Source organism: Ochotona princeps, chromosome 30, assembly GCF_030435755.1.
Source record: "Ochotona princeps isolate mOchPri1 chromosome 30, mOchPri1.hap1, whole genome shotgun sequence".
In the NCBI taxonomy this organism is placed as follows: Eukaryota; Metazoa; Chordata; class Mammalia; order Lagomorpha; family Ochotonidae; genus Ochotona; species Ochotona princeps.
The window spans coordinates 10,798,673-10,819,434 of NC_080861.1; the positions used below are offsets into that span (position 1 = coordinate 10,798,673).

General features: G+C 44.4%; 1 protein-coding gene across 13 annotated transcripts in view; it reads right to left on the bottom strand.

Annotated features, from left to right (window-relative positions):
- Positions 1 to 20,762, bottom strand: part of THRB (thyroid hormone receptor beta) — a 337,755-nt gene that overhangs the window by 6,118 nt on the left and 310,875 nt on the right. For all 13 annotated transcript variants that reach the window (XM_058657054.1, XM_058657059.1, XM_058657055.1 and 10 more), the window contains 3 exons: positions 15,113 to 15,260; positions 12,380 to 12,585; positions 4,208 to 4,354 (listed from right to left, as the gene is read on the bottom strand). In XM_058657054.1, the coding sequence (XP_058513037.1) occupies positions 4,208 to 4,354; positions 12,380 to 12,585; positions 15,113 to 15,260 (501 nt within the window). The remainder of the gene's footprint in view (positions 1 to 4,207; positions 4,355 to 12,379; positions 12,586 to 15,112; positions 15,261 to 20,762) is intronic.

The following is a 20,762-nucleotide window of genomic DNA, read 5'->3' on the forward strand; positions in this document are numbered from 1 at the left end:
TGGCCCCTTAGGAAAGCCTGATCGGCAAAGACCACAGTGCACCTGGAGAGGTTGCTGTGAGCTGTTTCGCCAATGCTGCCAGCAATTACTTGGAGTCTTGCGATGCCTTGGTGTCACACTTACCTCGTTGGGTGGGTTGGCATGGATCTTACTGGAGCAATGGCCAGGAATACAATTTGAGTAGCAAATGCATGAGAGAGGTCCCTGGGGTCTCCAGTCCGCACCAGGGGTCGCTCAGGGGCCTACATACTTCACTAACCTCTGCTGTGTTTCAGAGACAGCTTAATAGGCTGTAGGTCCCCAGGAGGCCACAAACACTGGAAATGGATACACCTCTGGTGTAAATGCCATGTGCCCCTACTCCCCTTCCCTTTTGAAAAGAGGTAAAAAGGGCTGAATGAGAAGGGGGGGTTGTGACAGTGAAGCAGGCAAAAGTTACTGAGGGAAACTTGAGGAGTTTGCCATGACCCATGCTTGCAAGGTTCCATGGTGTCCTCCTCATGACTGCCCTGACATTACAACTCAGAGTGTTTGCTCTTGGACATGGTGATGGCTACTTTGTTCTCTCCCTTTACTGGAAATCTCTGTTTAGTGGTTGGTTTCCAGAGGCTTTCTATGGAGCAGAAACAAACCATTACTGTGTTCATTCAGAAAGCTATGCAACTAGCAGGCTGGCTCAGCCTGCAGAAAGGGCTGCTTCAATGGAGCCAGCTCTTCAGACACGCAGGGATGACGGCTATGGACACAGCTAGGCAGAGGGGACCAGGAGAGGCCCAGGGTGGAAGACAAGAACATCACCTAGAGCCTGTGAATTCTGCCTCAAGGACTATGGGGGCAATACCTGCTGGAACCTCAGTGGGATCTGCAGCCTAGTCTTCACACTCCTGGTCTGCCTGGCACAGGGAGAGTCACAGGAAACCAGGATCAGTGGTTATCTTGATGGGAAATGGCTGAGGGTCGGTTTGGGGGGAAACCAACTTTTCATGCTGCTGATAAGATATTTTCATTCTGTGTGAGTTACTTTTTCATGTGTACATCTTAAAATATATACAAGCATGAAAGGGGAAAAAAAATCCCACATCCAGAATTTGTTTTTAAGCAATAATCATGTGAAAAAGGCAGTGTCACCAGAATATTCAATGCAGTGTATATAGATGTATATGTATATAACATTTATATATTTATCTGAAAGAGTAACCGAGATAAACAGAAATCTTCCATTCTCTGATTCACTTCCAAATGGCTGCAACAGTCAGATCTGGGCAGACTGAAACCAATTCTACACTAACTGTTTTGGGAATATGTGAATGGTTCAGTGGGCAGATGATTTTCTCTCTCTCTTTCTCTCTGCCTCTCAAATAAATAAATAAACTTCAAAAAGTTTATTTTGCATCTTGATCTCATTGCTGGTTAGGTGAATAAATTCATGAGCCATACCCTTCTGGTATTTCTTCCTGACTTGTTAATAAAAAGTTGGAAGAAAAAAGTAGTTTCATAGACAAAAGTACACAATGGTATAACTTGTATTTATATCTGTTTCATCTTTGCATGACTGTAGATATATATATATATATATATATATGTATATTTGTATATGTATGTATTTTTTGAAAAAAAAAAAGACAAATTCCAAGATGTTAGCAATGTTACCTCATGGGGCTATTACCCTGAACTATTAGCTTTATTATGCTGTGTATCTCTTTAGCAAATAGGTACTCTTTCTATAACACTCTCTAAAATGTTAATTTTAAAAGTAGGCGTCTGGGGCCTGGCAGCGTGGCCTAGCAGCTAAAGTCCTCGCCTTGAATACCCCGGGATCCCATATGGGTGCCGGTTCTAATCCCGGCAGCTCCACTTCCCATCCAGCTCCCTGCTTGTGGCCTGGGAAAGCAGTCGAGGACGGCCCAAAGCTTTGGGACCCTGCACCCGCGTGAGAGACTTGGAAGAGGTTCCTGGTTCCCGACTTTGGATTGGCACAGCGCTGGCCGTTGGGCTCACTTGGGAAGTGAATCATCGGACAGAAGATTTTCCTCTCTGTCTCTCCTCCTCTCTGTATATCTGACTTAGTAACAAAATAAATAAATCTTAAAAAAAAGTAGGTGTCTGATGCAGGGAATTCCATGTCAACAGAGGTATAAGCCAATTCCTCCCCCAGGACCCAGTGAAGCCTGCAGTGAAGGGGTGAGAATCATTCCCCTGGCAGAGCTGTGGGTACCAGTACATCTAGTACCCTTGCATGGCAATGTCCCTCCCAAATGTTATAGCCCAGCTCCACGGGGCCTTTGGGAAGTGATGGGGGCATGAAAGCAAGGTCCTCATTCATGGCATTTAGGCCCTTACAAACTAGACCTGGAGGAGTTCCTTGTCCCTTACACCCTGTGAGGACAAGGCAAGAAGACAGCTTTCTATGACTCAGGGAGCAGGCCCTCACCAAATCTTGGACCCCTGATCTTGGTCTTCACCCTTCAGAAGTGTGAGGAAGACATTTTTGTGGCTTAGAAGCCACACAATCAATGGTATTTTTGCTCCAGAAGCCTGAATAGACTGAGGTGCCTATTCCCCACCACAGCTAAGACAGGCACAAGAGAGACAAACATTGTCTCTCTTGCTCAGATCAGGGACGTGACACTGGGTGTCCTTCTGACTGCTGCTGGGTATTGGCAATGAGAATTATCCCCATCGATGACTGGGGTCTGAGTCCAGCTGGGCTCCTGTGATGGCAAACTCAAAGGCACAGGAAGCTGGAAACCAAGGCAGTACGGTCATCCCAGGCAAGGCAATCCAGCTCCTTTCTAGCTGAGACTAGAATCACTTGTCACTCAGATGGTTCATCTAAGAGGCTCACAGCAGTGTGTGGTCCTGTTCTTCTGGGTCTCCTTGGGGGTGTGGACAGCCATGGATGGACATCTGGTAGCATTTTTCAAAGGGAAAAATTCTCCAGAAACCATAATCAACCCCATTTGATTCACCAAAGCAAAGTCAGAGGTAGGCTGGAAATGTAATAAATTAAATAACAGCATCACTAGTAGCTAGAATTTATGGAATGTTTACTACAAATATAAGCACTTGACCTGTTTTATCCCACTTAAACGTCACAACAGCATCAAGGGGCAGGCAATATTATGGTTCCCCTTTTAAAGATAAGATAACTGAACACTGATGACACTAAATGACTTGTTTAGGATTCTTGTCCACACAGCTGACTGCAGAGCTCCTGCTCTCAGCCAATGCATAGCATGGCTGCTAAAGATATGGGTGAAGTCTCCCAGGGGATGCCTTTGAGGTCTAAAGGGTAAGTTTTTGTAGTGCTCTGTAGATGGGGTAGGGAAGAACAAGGTGACAGTAAAAGAGGGAAGATTTGGGCCTGGCATAATGGCTCAATGTAAGCACCAGGATCCCATCTGAGCACCTGCTTGTGTCCATACTGCTCTACTTCCCATCCACTCCCTGCTTATGGCCAAGGAAAGCAATGGAAGATGGTCCAAAGCCTTGGGGATCCTGTGTCTGCATGGTAGACCCAGAAAAAGCTCCTGGCTTCTGGTTTTGGATCAACTTAGCTACTGGCCATTGTGGCCATTTAGGGAGTAAACCAGTGAATGAAGATCTTTCTGTCTCTCCTCTCTGTAAATCTGATTTGCTTTTCTAATAAAACTTTTAAAAATCCCCCCTTTCTTTTTTCAAAGACAGAGGCAATATTAAAGGCCACATTAGCAGTCTCACTCACAGAGGGTTATTTCACTCATCCTGGAGGTTTAAGAAATCACCACAGAGCCATCTTGAAGGAATACAGAGCCAGGTTCAAACGCTGGCACCGCATCTGGATTCATTAACTAAAGCTCTCTGATCTTAGTTTCTTGCACCTACCGGCTGGGGTTAATAACGAGCTGCCTTGCAGATCTGTAGTAAGACTGGATTCAATGTGGGCAAGCTTGAACACAGTAATGGCTCTCCTAGGAGCTGCACAGAAGGAAGACACTGCTTTGCCAACTTCTCTATGGGCCTTGTGTGGATAAGCTAATGCATGATGATTGGACAAAGAAGGCAGGGGAGGACAGCGGAAAGGGAATGCACTTGCGTTTTGTACTGCCATTGCTTTCCTATGACTAGGTAAGTTGCTACAAATGAATACAGCATAAATTATCCCCAGCATTCTTGGAAATGGGCGAACCATAACGGGAAATAATGCAGAAGTAAAAACTGTCCTCACCTCACAGAACATAGGCAACTTTTTGGCAAAATCCACCACTCTGGTGATTGCTGGTGTGATGATTTTTGTAAAATGGCTGAAGGCTTCCAAGTCGACCTTTCCACCTTCCGGGGCGTTTACTATTGGTGCTTGTCCAATATCTTCTGGCTGAGGGGAAGAAAGAAGGAGGCTTTTGAGTGAAGAAGCTGATCAGTGCTTGATGCATCATGAGCCTCATGTGGCAGAAAGCCTCCTCTGGATGGATACCCCATTTTTAAAACGTTCATTAACAAGCCACACACTTTTCATGTCCTTATTTCTTTAGGCAAAGATGTGTATCTTGGCCACTGTTTTAATAGGCTCCCAAATGATATTAACAAAATTGTTGTGGGAATGGTGAAAGCAATGTGAGAAGCAGGGGAAGAGGATGAGGGTAAGGGCGAGGGAAATCGTGAGAAAGAGACTTGGCAGAAGGGAAGGAGAGACAGGGGAACAGGAATCTGAGTTCTGGCTCTGTAGACACCCAGGCTGTATATTTAAGTCAAGTGACGTGAATTCCAGGGACTCTGAGTGGCAATGGCAGAGCATTATGCACTGTGATGTGTGTAGGGGTGGTGTGGGCAGAGCTGGGGAAGCGCGATGGGTGAGCCTTAGCTAACAACGGCCAGTGGATTCCTTCTTGCTTTGGAGGTAGATGCTGGGGTTCAGAGCTCCTCCTTCCTCTATGGACTCCAGTTGGGGTGGTCTCAGCTGAAGGTGCAGGGAAAGATTGCTTGGATTTTGAGTTGTGCATTCTGGGCAGGCCTCCATCTAGGTTTGTGCCTAATGCCCTCAGGACTTCTCTGCCTCTCCTTTGCTCAAGAAGAATGCATGTTCTTTGCTACTCTAAGGTTGGGGTTGCAGGATGGGTATCACCTGGAACACTCGCTGGCCATTCCCAGGTCTGTTGGTGCAGAAGCAGCATGCCAGAACCCCAGGGGATCTGTGTACATGATAAGCTTCCCCATGTTCACTGGAGCCATCAAACTCCAAAGCCTTGCATTTAGTGACCTCCAGGCTGTGAGCTTGCTCAGCGCACACCTTGTGTTACACAGCATCTCCTGTCATGCACCATCCTCACCAATGCCCTTTTTTTGTTTTTAAAGATTTTATTATTATTGGAAAGCTGGATATACAGAGAGGAGGAGAGACAGACAGGAAGATCTTCCATCCGATGTTTCACTCCCCAAGTGAGCCACAACGGGCCGGTACGCGCCAATCCGATGCCGGGACCAGGAACCTCTTCCGGGTCTCCCACGCGAGTGCAGGGTCCAAAAGCTTTGGGCCGTCCTCGACTGCTTTCCCAGGCCACAAGCAGGGAGGTGGATGGGAAGTGGAGCGCCTGGGATTAGAACCGGCGCCCATATGGGATCCCGGGGTATTCAAGGCGAGGACTTTAGCTGCTAGGCCACGGCGCCGGGCCCTCCAATGCCCTTTTTAAGTCACTGTCATCATAAGAACCTCCACTCATTTGTGGTCTATTGGTGAGCCGGGCCCCGCATATACTACTCCAGACTCAGGGAGTCCTTCCACTAGCTCTGATTTGCACATCATTATGAAGTTGACAAATCATGTTAAATCGTTGTAACTTGGGGACGTTGGATGTCTATAAACGTTTTGAAGAAATAAAAATGAAATAAAATATTCTAATGACGTGGTTTGGGTTGATAGCTAATCTGATTCTATTCAAATGCCACCCAATGTCCTTTGATATGCGGTTGGGCTAATACTGATGTTACTAATTTCCATTCCATCTATGTGTGCCCAGAGTGTTTGAATCTCACTTGCTCCCTCCTCTAAAGATTTGAAAAAAAGGAGAGAAGTCTTACAAGGACTTATGCCAATTTTAATTAAAATTAACTCACCGAAATGTAACCTCACAAACTTATCTTTGGAAAAAGTCTGTGAGATGGAATGACAAGATCAGGAGCTTTTATAATCCATGCATAGTTTTTATTCTTAAAATATGTATTTTTTAGGAACTCTTTTGAAGGTTGCTTGCATGCAAAGATTTCAAAGTTTTATGCAATATTTTCAATTTCATTTCCTGCCAATATTTTGTATTACCCTTGTAAAACAGGATATAACAAAGTTAACATATTTTAAAAGAGATTTATTTATTTTATTTGAAAGGCAGAGAGAGAAGGAGGAGGCAGGGGAAGAGAGAGAGAGTGAGCTATCCTCTGTCCACTGGCTCACTTCCCAAATGGCTACAATGGTCAGAGCTGGGTGGCTTTAAAACTGGAAGTGAGGCACTTCTTCTGGGTCTCCCACGAGGGTGAGTGTAGCGGCCCAAGAACCTCGGCCTTCCTCTGCTGCCCTCCCACAAGTAGGAAGCTGGATCAAAAGTGGAACCACCTAGACTAGAACTGGTGCTCAGGAGATGCCAGTGCATCAGGCAGGGCCCTAATATGCTTTGCCATGGTGCTAGTCCTGGAATAAGTTTATTTTAAGTTCTTGCTTGTTTTTAAGCCTTGCTTATTTTTAGGCCTTTTGGTATTTAATGACAAGTACAACTGCTAGAAGTGTAACTATATACAAAGTAAAAACAAATTACACACAAAATAGAAACCTTCTAGCATATTATTAAGGTTTATATTCATAATGGATCTTGGATACTAGGAAGTAACACACACACACACACACACACGCACACACTATCACCAGCTGGCAGCTTTGTAAACCACTACATGAAATACATTTGCTCATATCCACACACATGTATTTATACACCTGAGATGATGCTCAGAAACTGAAGAAACATCTCTGGCATGTGGACTCACCAGCACAGGCTCACTAGGGAGAATCTATGCTGTGCCTTGGTGGCTCCAATAGCCTTCGCTTGTTCATGGGTGTACCTCAGCACTCTGAATTCCTAACATTTTTGCCCCACATGGACCTGCTAAGCCACTCCAGCTGACCTCTTCACAACTTACGTTGTCTCCCCCACAACTTTCCTTGTACTTTTCAATTTCAGAGTGACCTTCTCCATGGACTTTCACTTTCCTGAAGCAATTCCCTTCTGTCCCTCATCTCTGCCCAGTCCAAATCCCACCCATTCCACTAACTCTGTCTTCTCCTTGAGATCTTTGCAGATGACCTCAGTTTGAAATGAGGTTGCCTTCCCTTGAACACATAGGTTGACCATATGGCCTCAGGCATGTCTAACTATAACTTCATTGAACTTAGATAGATATACATCAAAGAAATGAACTTCTCCAAGGGGTGGAGGAATAGGCCTTATATGCCTTCATCGACTGGGTAAATGGCCAAAGGATGGAAGACAGAATGCTAGTTGGTTCAGTGAATGAATACATGTGTTCAGACATTTATTCCACTGGTATTCACAGAGCAATTACGGTTGGCTAGGCCTACTTTCTAGAAACTGAGGTTACAGCAATGGATAAAGCAACCTCAAGGGACTTACATTGTAGTGAGGAAGGATACACAACTAACACCTTCACAGGACTGTGATAAGATTAGAGGTGACAGGATAGGGCACAGGGGTCGGGAGCTGGGGTGGACAGCATGCCAAGGAGGCAGTCCTCCATAGAATTGGAACAAGAATTCTCAAGGTAAAGGGCAAAGACAGTGAAATACCTGGAGGATAGAAAGGAGGTTTGTGTGGTTAGAACATGGTTCTTTCATGTTGGGCTTGTGGATCATGAGGAAGAGGCAGGCTTCTAAGTGCAATGTGACAACCACTTAATGGCATGTGGAGGAGAGGGGATGTGGAGATTTATGATTATTTTGGGAACAGGGAGTGGGTTAGGGGAAGGCACAGGCAACAGCGGAGGCTGGCTCAAGTAGGGTGGATTGCAGATGTGTAGTTGAGATGGAGCCAAGAGGAAGACTTCAACCTCTATTTTAGAGGCTGGAGAAGGGCTGGATGTGGGATAAGGAAATTCACAGTGACTGTTTTGGAGTAGAGAAGATGGAAGGTACAAACAGAGACACTTGGGTGTGTGTGCAGGTTTGGGCACCAGCCCCTGTGGAGGTGGCTGAGGTTTCACAAGCCTCAGTTAAGTGATTTTCAGTGTTGACTGCTTCATCGCTATTATCCAATATAAGTAGAAAATGTTGCCAGTTAACTTCTCTTTGGAGCCTGGCTCACAGCCAGGGACTCTGAATGCAGCGCTTGAGCACAAATAGAGTGGCTGGGGTCCAACGGGGCACTCCTGTTTCTGCTTGCTCACATGCAAGGCCTGCAAGGCCAGGAAGGAGGTCCCAGGGTGATGGTGATTTAAGATCCCAAGGCCTTGGAACATGGCCACAGGCTCACCCTTTTCCTGAGAGGAGAAGGAATTAAGATGGCAGAGGAGTTGGTGGTAGAAATGATGCATACAATTTTGTTAATGTGCCCAAAACATTAGATTTCTGACTTCTATTACTTTTATATCATTTGGTAAGCACATGGAACTGAATCTTACCCAAGATCCCATAATCAAAATGCAACAGAGACAAGCTTTGAAAGCACAATCTACTTCCAACTCCCATCCTGTAACTGTTCCACTCTGTCTCCTTCTGATGCCACTGGAGTGTCCGATGTATTTCTGACTCGACGGCATCCATCCTGTAGACCACACATGGTGAGCTTGACCCATTCTGCCTAGTGCTTCTACATATGCCTCTCCTTTGAGATCATCTCAACTGTGATTGCATGAAATCAGAGTGACTCTGCCATGAGAAAAGCATAGTTGTTGTTTATGCTTGGGTAGAAAGAACATCCAGAGCCACACCTTTGCAGGGAACTGAAGAACAATAATGATACAATGCCAACAGACAAGACAGCTGCTGTTCTGGGGATTATGCCAAAGCAATCCCCCACTCCCCTTGGCAGTAAGGAAACATTATCTTGGTGGAGGAAACTTTGCTTGGCAACAAGTGCTACTTATTCTCTTTACCACCACTGTCATGGTTGCTGGTAAAACTGGGCACTTCTGAACCCGCAGAGATTTGAGTGGATTAGAGAAAAACCAGAAAATGACATGATTGCAATGCTTTTTGAAGAAGTTTTAAAGAAAGGCTTTGGATATATATGAAAATTTGCACAGCTTTTGCAGAAGTACCTCATTTTCCACAGACTCTAATTTTCTCAAACCTAAACAGATTTGAAATCCAGGTTAAATCTATCTCTCACTTGGGTCCTGGTGTTAGGGTGAGAGAAGATGAAGTAGTAGTTCCTTTTGGGGAATAAGTCACTTACTCCTTCCTGATAAATATTTTTCATGGGCAAATATCATTACAAACTTTCTCTCTTTTTTTTTCAAATTGAGAGGCAGAGAGAGAGCAAGACAGAGAGAAAGAGAGAGAGCTAGAGAGTGTTAGAGAGAAAGAGAAGCTATTACCCAGTGATATCCCCCTAATATTCAAACAAGGGCTTGGATATAAACACTTGCATCTTTCCTGCTAGGCTAAATGCTTACCCTTTCATTTTTAATTCCATGTTCCTTTAATTCAAGCACCATATTACTACATTAAAATTCACTCGTTATTATCAACAATATCATTATTAACAACTGTCAGGAAAAAGTAGAACATCAACACATAAAAATAAGTGAAAATAAGCTCCACAACAATGTTGTAAACACAATGAAAGAGTATCAGTCACACACAGGAGATTCAAACCCTGGCATGCAACAAGTTGTTCAGCCAGGGCTGCCTTCCAGCATACGAATACAAACTACTAAGTCCGTCTTCAAGCAAGTGTTCTTTATGTTCTTGCAGGGATAATTTCACTGCTCAGGAGAGTGACATTTTCATCCTGAGCACAAACACTCAATGGGAGTCCCCTGTGCAAGCAGATGTGTAAATATGGAAACTGGCAGACACACAGGGCTTAACTGTACTATCCCTAAGGATGGGGTGTGTGGGACGGGATGTTCACTTCAACAAGTGCTGAGTTCTGTTCTGCTCACCTGTTGCTTTATAATAAACTTCCCTTAAACTTTGTTGCTTAAAGCAATGGCTTTTGTTTCCTCAGAGGTCTGGGAACTGAAGTACAGCTGGGGAGTTCCTACTTGGAATTCCTCCCACAGGGGCTGTCCCATGATCACAGAGGCTCCCTGTTGTAGGAAGGTTTCCTTATTTGCATTTCCAGGGCTTCGGCAGCCTGGCTTTTTCCTTGTCTTCATTGGCCTGCTTAGGTTTCCACACAGCATGATGGTCTCAGAGAAGTTTGATTTTCTTATACAGCAGTTGACTTGCACCAGATAGGCCAGGTGGCTTGCCTCTCCAATAATACCCATGTTAAAATGGCTAGTCTTCTAAAGATACAGGCTTGGAAGTCACTCAAGAAGTATCCCTTCCTCCCGAATCCCAGGCCAGTCCAAACCCATGGGGAATGAGGAATCAATTCTACCTCTCCATGGAGAGAATGAGTCCAGAGGGATGAGAACATGACAGCAGTCATCTCAGACAAGCCACAGCCAGCCTCAGTCACACATAGGGTAGACCTTCAAGTGCCAATAGTCAGTGCAACAGGGTCCTTCCCCTCAAGGAGATGCAAGGCTGACCCTAGCCCACAAAGTTGTGTAATGAGAATAAAGCTCACTGTAGCTGCAGATGGGGTAGTGGAATACTTTGATTTCCCCAATACCCCTCTACAATGACTTAGAGAAGGAGTTAATTATATCTGGACCAAGAGGAGTGGTATTTACATCCCAACAATCATGTCAGCTCTATAGAGGGAGGGTAAATTTGCAGGTCAAACAACTGCTCTGGATCTGTCAGCTGTTTCAAGACAAAGCTCTCATGCAGGGATACTATCAAGGCTCTCACAGAAAAAGGAATGGTCAACCATTTGGCACCGTTCCATCTTGGGTTGTTTCTCTAGGTTGGTCAGATCTATGTAAACCAAAAGTGTAGAGCTTCAGGCTCCTTCTAATTCCTAGGCATGGTGCTATTTTGGCTGAAGAGATTGCAGTTAAAAGGAAATTCTATTACATTTGCCTCACAGCATTGGTTTCTCTGCTTCCAAGTCTTATTCCTTAGAGATGTCTTTTCTGATGGCCTCAACAGAAATGATGTCTCTCCTCACTCTCGTTCACCTAGAAGCTGGCAAAATTGCCTGTGATGATGGGTAGGGAAACAGAGAAGAAAGCTGGATGTACCTACTGCTAACACTTCTTGTTTTTGAGCACTCAGCCAAGTCTCCTTAACTTCCTTGTCTCAGTTCTCCCTTCTGTAAAATGGAGATATTAACCCATCTGTCTGTAGGGTTGGTCGGGGGACTAGTGTGTACCAAGCACACAGAAGGGTACCGGGCATGCATTGCCATCTAAGTGTTTGCTAGCACTGATCTGGGCAGAAGCCATCAACATAGTGCTGACATTTTTATTTCATTAAGCCAATGAGGGTAATTGCTTCAGAACAGGAGGATTATAGGTAAGCTCATTCTTTCAAAAAACTTTCCTTGAAGGTTGTTGCTATATCACTTTACCAGCAACACAAAAAGACCTCTTTCTGATGTTGATACTGCAGCACAAAGAACCTTCTTGTTCAGATGGGGAGGTACTCTAACGTGTCCTGGGGACATGGACAAATCCAGACCATACGATGCTCAGGGTCAATGGGGTACTTGGAAAGTACTTCACACCATAAGCCAAGAGCAGGATCAGGTTCTGACATGTTCTTCTAATGAGGAGGGTGGCTAAAGCCTGACCTTGGAGCCAGAAGACCCAAGTTGGCCGTTGTCTTCCAGTTTTTAGCAACGTGACTTTGAGCAAGCGACTTAAAGCACTTGGCTTGTTTTGTGTACCTTTAGAAATGGGGCTAATTATCCCACCCTCACGTGAAACACTAGGAAGCCCAAGTGAGCCACAGGAGGGGCTTTCACGGCTGCTAGCTTTTAGTAAATGTTGATATTCCAAGCATCAGAAAGGGCATGTTTTTTCCATATACTGTCCTCTGCCCATTCTTCTAATCCCCACTACCTTTCTAGACTTATACTCTTTTAAGCTAGATATTTTTGACTTACTATTGATAAAAAAATACATTTTAGCATGCATGGGATACCATATCCTAGAGGTTGTTTTCAGCAGGATATTCTGAAATCCACTTAGGGAACAAAATGTGTACTGGTTGACTAGCCTTTACTGTCATCCAGTACCAATGGGCTGGGAAGAAAGCATCCACAGCTGACACGGGGCTTACCAGAAATTTCCGTTTCTGCTTCCAGTGGCTGCCTTGGGCATTGGTGGCCACGTGGGCTTCGGTGACTGTCTTGATGAGGTCCCATTCCTCATCGGTGGGCTCCGGCTTGTGCCCAATGGACTTCTGCAGCTCCTCCCGCCGCCTCTTCTCCCGATTCTCTTCTATCAGCTTCCTCTTGGCCAGCCTCTTGCTGTCATCAAGTACCACTGGGTAGGGAGGACAAGGTGAGACCCAAGGGTGACTGTATGTCCTGGAGACTGAGGGCCATCCATGCTCAGATAGTTGTGTGGGGCTTGCAGGGAGGGTCCCAGAGGTGCATTCCCCTCCCCCCCTTGGTAGCAAACTGCTATTGACTAGCTACTGACCAACATGAACCCCAATGCCACCCCCCTCATGGCTCAGCCAGTTTTCCAGAGAAAGCCCCAAGGGACTCAGACACTGGGTATCTCAACTGCATGGAATGTGACCCTAATGAAGAGAGGAACAGAGGGACTAAAACCTCCTGTCCCCTGTAGAAACCTGGATACTCCTGTCTAGGATTTACTGGATTTGCTCTCAGGGTTTCTGTTCCCACTCTTCCTCCAACTTTGGGGAAAATCTAGAGTGGTAAATGGGAAGTTCATGAATCCTCCCCAGAGAATAAGTTCAGGATCCCCTCCTCAAATCAGAAGGTGACTGGGTTAATCTTCTATCGTGATGGCAAAAGAACCCAGGCTTTGGACTTCAGAAAGATTTGGATTTGAATCTTGACACTACCACATTCTAGCTGTGTGACCTCTGGCAAGTGACTTGGGCTCTCTGAGCTTTCCTTTCTTCCTACACGAAATGGAGCTATTATCCTTATGATGTCATAGGGTAGTCAGTGCAATAAGGTACTATACGTGCTTAGGAATTATAGCCACAAGCTTTATCATCTGTGCAAAAGGGATTTAGGGACAGTAGCCATGCTTCTGTGGAGAATTTGTGAGTTGCACTAGACTCCTAGCGATGCTGGATGAAACGGGAAGGCTCAACTTTCCATTGCAGAATCATGGCATTTAGGAACTGGAAGGGACCTTAGGTACAATCTGGTGCAACTTCCTTCCTTCTCAGAGGAGGAAAGTGATCCAGAGAGGCAGTGACTTGCCTAAAGTCACACAGCAAGCTCCTGGCAGAGCCAAGGCAAGACCCAGGACTCCTGACTCCAGTTCTACAACATCGTTTGTTCTAGGGCCATATCTTGACAACCTGGTAGAAAAAGAAAAAAACGCAGATATAGCGGGTAAAGAGAACCAAGGAACCCAGCTGGTCCGCAAATAGAATCACTATGAGACCCCACAACACGCAGATATGATTGACTGGTCAAAGTCATGTGTGCATCTGTAAATGTGGAAAATGTGCATGAGCCACACGACATCCTCCTGGGTCCTCGCCTAAAGGGTGAGGAGAGAGTGGGAACCCTCCCCTCAACGCCCTGTTTCCAAATGCCAGGGGTTGCAGCATTTGACATGTACTAGCTAACTTAACCCCGCAATCACCCTCAGAGGTGGGTGATGATTTCCCAGAAAGTGAACATGAGTTTCATCCTGCAGGCCACAAGGCTAGCGAGTGGCACATGGGGGACTCAAACAAAAGCTTTTCTGATAAACGCTGAGCTCTCAGAATGCCCCCCAAGCAAATAAAGGGCCCGCCACCTCTGCTCCACAGTCTGGATGAATACTGAGTTTTAACCTCTTAGACACTCACATGCAAAGCCTCTCACTAGAACCACGGAATGGCTGTTTCATGGTAACTGGATTCTTAGTGACAGTCCAAACACTTAGCCCTCAATCCTCTCTACATGCCCTCATCAGGAACATGGTAGGCAACTCTCCCAACAGAATCTTCTTTTTCAAGATTTTAAATTTAGTCTTTTATGAACCAGCATGTTTCGTTTATTTTTCTTCTCTGAGACTAAGATTTATCACATAAAATGTGAACCAGGGTGATTTCTTCTTTTTTATCAGGAAGAACCCTATTTGCATGTTTTTGGGCTTTCCTTTCTTTGTCCTTTTCTTTTTTCTGTATACCTAATGGTTAAAATCCTTCACTGTGAGGTTAAAGACATCAGCAGAAATCATTAACACTAATGCCCACCAAAGAGAGGCTGGTGATGCTGAATGGCACAATTCTTATTTTTATGATTAATTAAAGTGATGGGGGTCAATCCCTCACACGGGGTGGGGAGAAGAGATCCCAAGGGCTAATCTCACCACCATATGCCGTGGCACTCTGAAAATGACGTGAGACCCCTGTAGCTGCAATTGTCTCTATGGTTGACGACCTAACGAAGAGCAGAATGGGGGATGACTCCTGCCACAGCATTCCATTTCGGATTCTTCGCAAATTTCTGAACTCTGTTGTCAGTCAGTGCCTCCTTCTCCCTAAAAGTCTGTAAATGCCTCTTCTTTTGCAAAATTCTGGGGAGTAGTCCTTGAAACATTTCCTATGTGATTTTTCTCATCTGTGACACCGGGGACATTTCTGTAAACACAATAGGGTCATCGAAGCACAACCCAATGCCACCATCTGGCTACTCTGAGACTGAGGAGTTGACCCGAAAAGGGCAGCAACCGCCTGGACATGAGGGTTGAGGGGTGTGCAGGAAAGCAAGGCATTCCCCTCTCCTCCCTTCCTCCCTGGTTGATTTTCTGGAAGCAAACCCTTCCCCAGCCAACACTCCTGAAGCAGGAAAGCAAATGAAGATGTACTTACAATCTGTTGCCATGCCAACATATATGCATTTCTTAAAGCGACATTCCTGGCACTGATTCCGCGTGACTTTGTCTATGACACATTTTCCTTCATATTTACAGGAGTAGGATGGATGGAGATTTTTCTGAATGGTTCTTCTAAAGAAACCCTACACAAAAAAGAAAGACCCAAGACAACAGTTTCACATTTTCTAAAAAGAACTGATTTTTGGCATTTAGTGTCCGCATAGCTGACATAAATGGTTTTGGATCTTAAGCTTTTGGGGGGCTGCTAGCTCTACAGACTCAAAGATAGAACCACGGGCCCCAAAGATATCTAAATAATTCTAAATTTGGGTTTAGGCATTTGTTCAAGGCAAAGAAGTCAACGGGAGAGTCTAGCATTTGATTTTATTTTTCTTTAGATACTAATTTAAATAAGTGACTTTCATCTCTTTGGTGTCACCTCAATTAAGCTAGGAGCTTTGCTCCTTTAAATTAGACAATAAAAGAAGTAAATACGCATGATGCTTAATATTTCCATCATTTAGCAATTAAATAGAGGCAATAATGACTTTTATTATTGTTATGTTTTGGAGAGTAATTTATTTGAAAGAGGGAAAAAAGACAGAGGCTATGGGAGAGATCTTCCGTCCACTGACTCACTTCCCAAGTGGCAGCCAGGACTGGGCCAGTTCAATGGTAAGAGCCCAAAAACTCCATCCAGAACTCCGATCACAACGTTTAGAGATTTAGTTTAAGTATTTTTTCCAAAATAAAATGCTTACTTAGCATTTTTATTTATTTGAAAGGCACAGTAACAGAGGGAGGGAGGTACAAGAGTGATCTTCCATTTGATTCACTCCCAAAGCCTCTTTACAGCCAGGGTGGAGCAAAGCTGAAGCCAAGAGCCAGGAGCTCACCTGTTTACACATGGGTGGCACCTGCTGCCTCACTGGTACATTAGCAGGGGGTTGGATCATAAATAGAGCAGGACTCAATCCCAGGCCCATGGCGGTATAGGCATCTCAAGTGGTGGTTTAATTTGCTATGCCACAATGCCCATCCCTAATTCTTTTTGACTCTTCAGATCATCATGATTAGCTCACTCAGCCATTGAAACAATGCTTAGGGAGTAGAAAGTTTCAGGTTGTCTGTCAGTTTTTTCTCCTCTAGTTCATGGCAATAGGGTTTTCCCTTTCATAATGCTTATTTTCTCCCTCTTATCTGTAGACACACAGCTACAACATCAGTACGTTTCTTCCTTTCTCAAGGGACTGGAAAGTGGCACTGGAACAGCGTCAAGAGCTACTGTTCAGGCCTAAGTTTGGGTGACTCCTGTCACACTCTCATGAGTGTGGAGCATGCTACACTGCAGCCTTTCTGGCCCAGAGCCTCACATCTTGTGTTGAGAACTCTGAACAGCCATTAGCACATATTGTGAGGATTGCATTGCGAAGTGCTGGAGATGAACTCCATAGGATTCCGTCTTCCCCACAACAGTAATGGAGAGCTCCTCTTACTGTATTCCTTGTAGGGATTAAAACATATAGCTCCAGACAGGCTAAATTTCTTGCCACAAATCATGTGGTAGGTACATGCTGGAACTTGGTCTGTAGCTCAGAGGTTGAACTCCTAAATCTTACTGGCTTGACAACTTATGTGCTTTAAAATAAGCAAAGTGTATTGCATTATAGAAACGAAGGGATTACTTAAAAAGTTCCTTCCCACCCTCTTTTCACAAAAACTTACGACCTTCCATTTTATTCGTTTTGACAGAACAGAGGCAAAACAAGTCTGGAAGGAAGCCTTGTGAGGAGGCTTCAAGGGGCCTCTCTCTTACATGGAGGGTGCATCATCATCCTGTTTCATCTTTCTTTGGCTTTGCCCATGTGCATACACCCATTGGCCTAGTCCTTGCTCACACACAAAGCTCTCCCTTAGAACGGAAAGCTCCAAGGTGGGATTTTTACGCTGGGCAAAGTAGAACAAGATGGGAATAATAGACTCAGGGGTTTCATTTGGGGGCATGGACACAAATCCCTTGTCACTGCCATTTTTCATGTTCTAACAGGAAAACTGTCACATTGTCCCTTGGTTCCATGTCCTTGACTGCTTGAACTGATTGCTTTGAGGGACCGGGATGTACTTCCTGTTGCGAAACTCAGGAAAACTACTACATCCAGGGCAGCCATATGTGTAGCTGGCATGCCTCCCCAAGTGTGGGGTATGCCATGGAGAAAAAAGTGCCACTGTGAACCTGCTTGTGGACCTCTGCTGTCCTTGGTCTGAAGAGGGCAAAGGAGAGGAAAAGAAACTGTGAGCTGGCTGGCAAGGGGACAGAGGTCCAGACAGTGGGGGAAGAGGGGTGCGCAGCAAGGCTCCTCCTGAGTCGGGGGGACACCAATCCTTAGAAGTGGAGAGGCTGAGAGCCCAGGTACTCAGCGATAGTGGTGGCTGCTGTCGTAGTGGCAGGGCAGTGTGCTCTTTCTCACTTAGTCTCTGAGGCTGACTTGTGTGTTTTGGTGGTAGGGCATAGAGGGATGGGTGGGAGGAGTACAGGGAATATGTTGAGCAAACAACAGGAGCACAGGATCAGAGGGACATGCCAAAAACAAAGAGACACTTCTTGCTCTGCAAAGGCTCCTCTGGGCACCTTCTTAATGACATGTGGGAATTCATTAGTGCTTGTCTTTTTTTTTTTTTTTTTCATTTTTATATTTAGCAGCTTATAGTATTCAAGCATGACTTTTTACTGAACTTCATGAATTTTAGGATAGTCCAAACAGGCTTATAACTCTAACAAGCCATATGTTAATGACTGAGGAGCAGAACAATTTTAGGAGGGGTGTGCAGAGAAATTTTCAATACCTTAGTGAGGAGTAACTGATCTTTGTGTCCTACCTAGTAAGGTATATATGGTAGTACAAGCTGACTGTTTCCTGTCTATTCTAAGCTTTCCTTATTGGTCTCTGTCTATCTATTGTAATTTTAGCCATTGCAAGAGAGGGTGGGGAGTCAAAGTTGGAACTAAGTAAGGACCAGAGAAAACTCCTCTCCCGAGCCCTGAAGGAAGCTTATTGTTCTTCTGTATCTGAGTACCGCTCAGGGCTCCTGGTTGTTATTCCGATGTCATGAGATCCTGTGAGGAAGGATCTGGGTTTCTTCCATCCCATGTGGGAGATCCGATAAGGAATGGCTGACCTCAGAGTTCTCGGCCTATGAGGGCAGTCCAGTTCCCTGTGGTCTCCTTGGCAGTTGGGATGTTGTCCTTGGTGCCCATACTTATAGTCCTTAGTGAAGTATTGGTTTGTCTTATTTTGTAAAAATAATGAGGTGCTTCACCCTACTGCTCACTGTGCCACCTTTCTGGAGTCCCATGGCATTTCTTAGACAACACAAGGCCAAATTCCTGCTGAGATGTTGGCCGCTCCTGAGTTGTAACAATGACTATTGTGACATCAGATGAGGGACTACTTAATTTGAAGAAATGCAAAGATGCTAAGTCCTTTAGTTTTGAAAAGTGATGAAAATTAACTCCTGGAAGTAAACTTGATTAGAAGACATTTGAAATAGCTTCAGGGGTGTGTGTCTAGCTTTGTGGTTATGATGCTCACAAACTATACTGTAGAGCCTGAGTTTCATACTTGGTGGGCTCCTGAATCCAGCTTTTAGCCAGTGCATACTCTAAGAGACGGTAGGTAACGGCTCAAGTAACTGGGTCCTTGCAATCCACATGAGATGCCTGAGTGAGTTCCTGGCTCCTTGTTTCATCCTGGACATTGTGAGCATCTGGGAGAGTGAAAAAGCAAATGGTTCATCTCTCTACCTCCTCTATCTCTCTGCCACTTAAAATTAAAATAGTCTACTAAAAACATTTCTAGAGGTTAGGTCACAAAAGACCTGTACCAGGGGATATACAAGGGTATATATTCCATTGATGAGCTGCTGAGTGGAGCTCTGGTTTCTGTAAGTCAACATCACACATATTTCTCAGCTTTCTGAGAGGACTGGAGCCATGTCTTAGTGGTTCAAGGTAAAGCACTACCTAGTGGGACAAGGGGTCAAGCGTCACTTCCTAGTTTAGCATTTGAGCCATCGTCAGAAAGCTTTTGGTCTTCCTTAGAGAATGTGGTGAGGCAGCAGCAACACTCCCTCCAAACAACACACAAAAACTGGTACAGCACAATGGAGAAGACATCTCCAAAGCCTTTCACTGCTGAGAAGGCTACAAGATTCTTCCCAAACACACTGCAAGAATGGGACAGAAAGATGTCTAAATTACAGGTTTGAAAACACAAGCTGTGGAATGTACTCTTCTTCATCTTTTGCTGCTAATGGTTTCATTTGGGCAATTTCTTTATGTTTTTCCAAAATGTCTGCTCTTCAGTGCTCTGCAAGGCCACCCCCTAGAAGGCTGCATTCTGATTTTATCATGGAGGCAATACCAAAAACAGGTCTCGTTTGAGATCTGGGAACTGCGGCTGAGAAAATTTTTTTCCGTATAGCTTCTTCTTTTAAAAAATCTCAACTGAAGCTGCTCCCAGATGTCTAGTGATCTTGGGAAAAGACTGGTTTCTTCATCATCACCAAGATATAAACAAGGCAGGACCATGAGTGTAACAGGCTTGAGACCCCCCTTTCTTTAAATGAGTTGTTAACAATGCTCAAAACCTTCTTTAGGGCACATTCTGTCTTTATAGACTCTTTGGGGAGTCAAGTATTAAATGAAATCTTCATTAGCGTCTCTCAGAATCCCAAATTTTTAATCAGAAACAAATCTAAAAGCATCTCAATACTGCATAATCGGAGAAATAAAATTTTATGAATTGTTCATAATTTAGGAGAAAAAAGGTCAAACACGGAGCCTTTATAATGAGGGAATGTATCTAGAATTGTGTGCTTTTCTTACTTTCAAATCAAGCCAATCAAACCAGGCTTTCAAGAGATGGCCTGCGAGTCTCCTAATTAAAGCACAACCAGGACTTGTAATTGCCTTCATCCATTATTTCATAGGCATAATGGCAAACTTTAGCCCAGGATTTGTTAAAAGACTCCATGTTCCAGATCAGTTCAGTCTGGATAAATGAGAACACATCTCATTACATTCCACATCTTGCAGATGTAAGGTTCTGGAACCTCAGAAATGACCATGTCCAATTGCTGCATCGTCCCAGTATTTTTTTTTAAGCAAACTTCTCCCAATTTCATGTACAAACCAGAGACCCCCATTGAAAATCTCCCAGAAGGGAAATGAGGGACACTTTGGTTTGAAACATATCAAGTTTGGGGGTTAGACACAAGTGCAGAAGGTAGGTGGGCAATCGAGAAAGGAAAGAGGAAAAAAAGGGAGACTGTTAATAGAGGAGAAGAGAAGATGGACTTGTTTTATAAATATAAGCACAATTGCTTTAGCATTTACACCTCGTGACAATTTAGCTTGAAATATGAACGATCAATTAAACATTTAATAACAATATTTTAGAAGTCTTTGTCTGGTTTAAATATGTTCTCACTTACAAAACGCCACAGGAACACTGGATACAGCACTGAGTTAAGCTTATTTACACTTGTGGTAGACTTGATTTTCTAGGCAAAGTTGTTACACCAAAAGATATTTTGCATAAAGTTTATAGCATTTGGATGGTAAAGATTATAGATGGGTAAGCTGA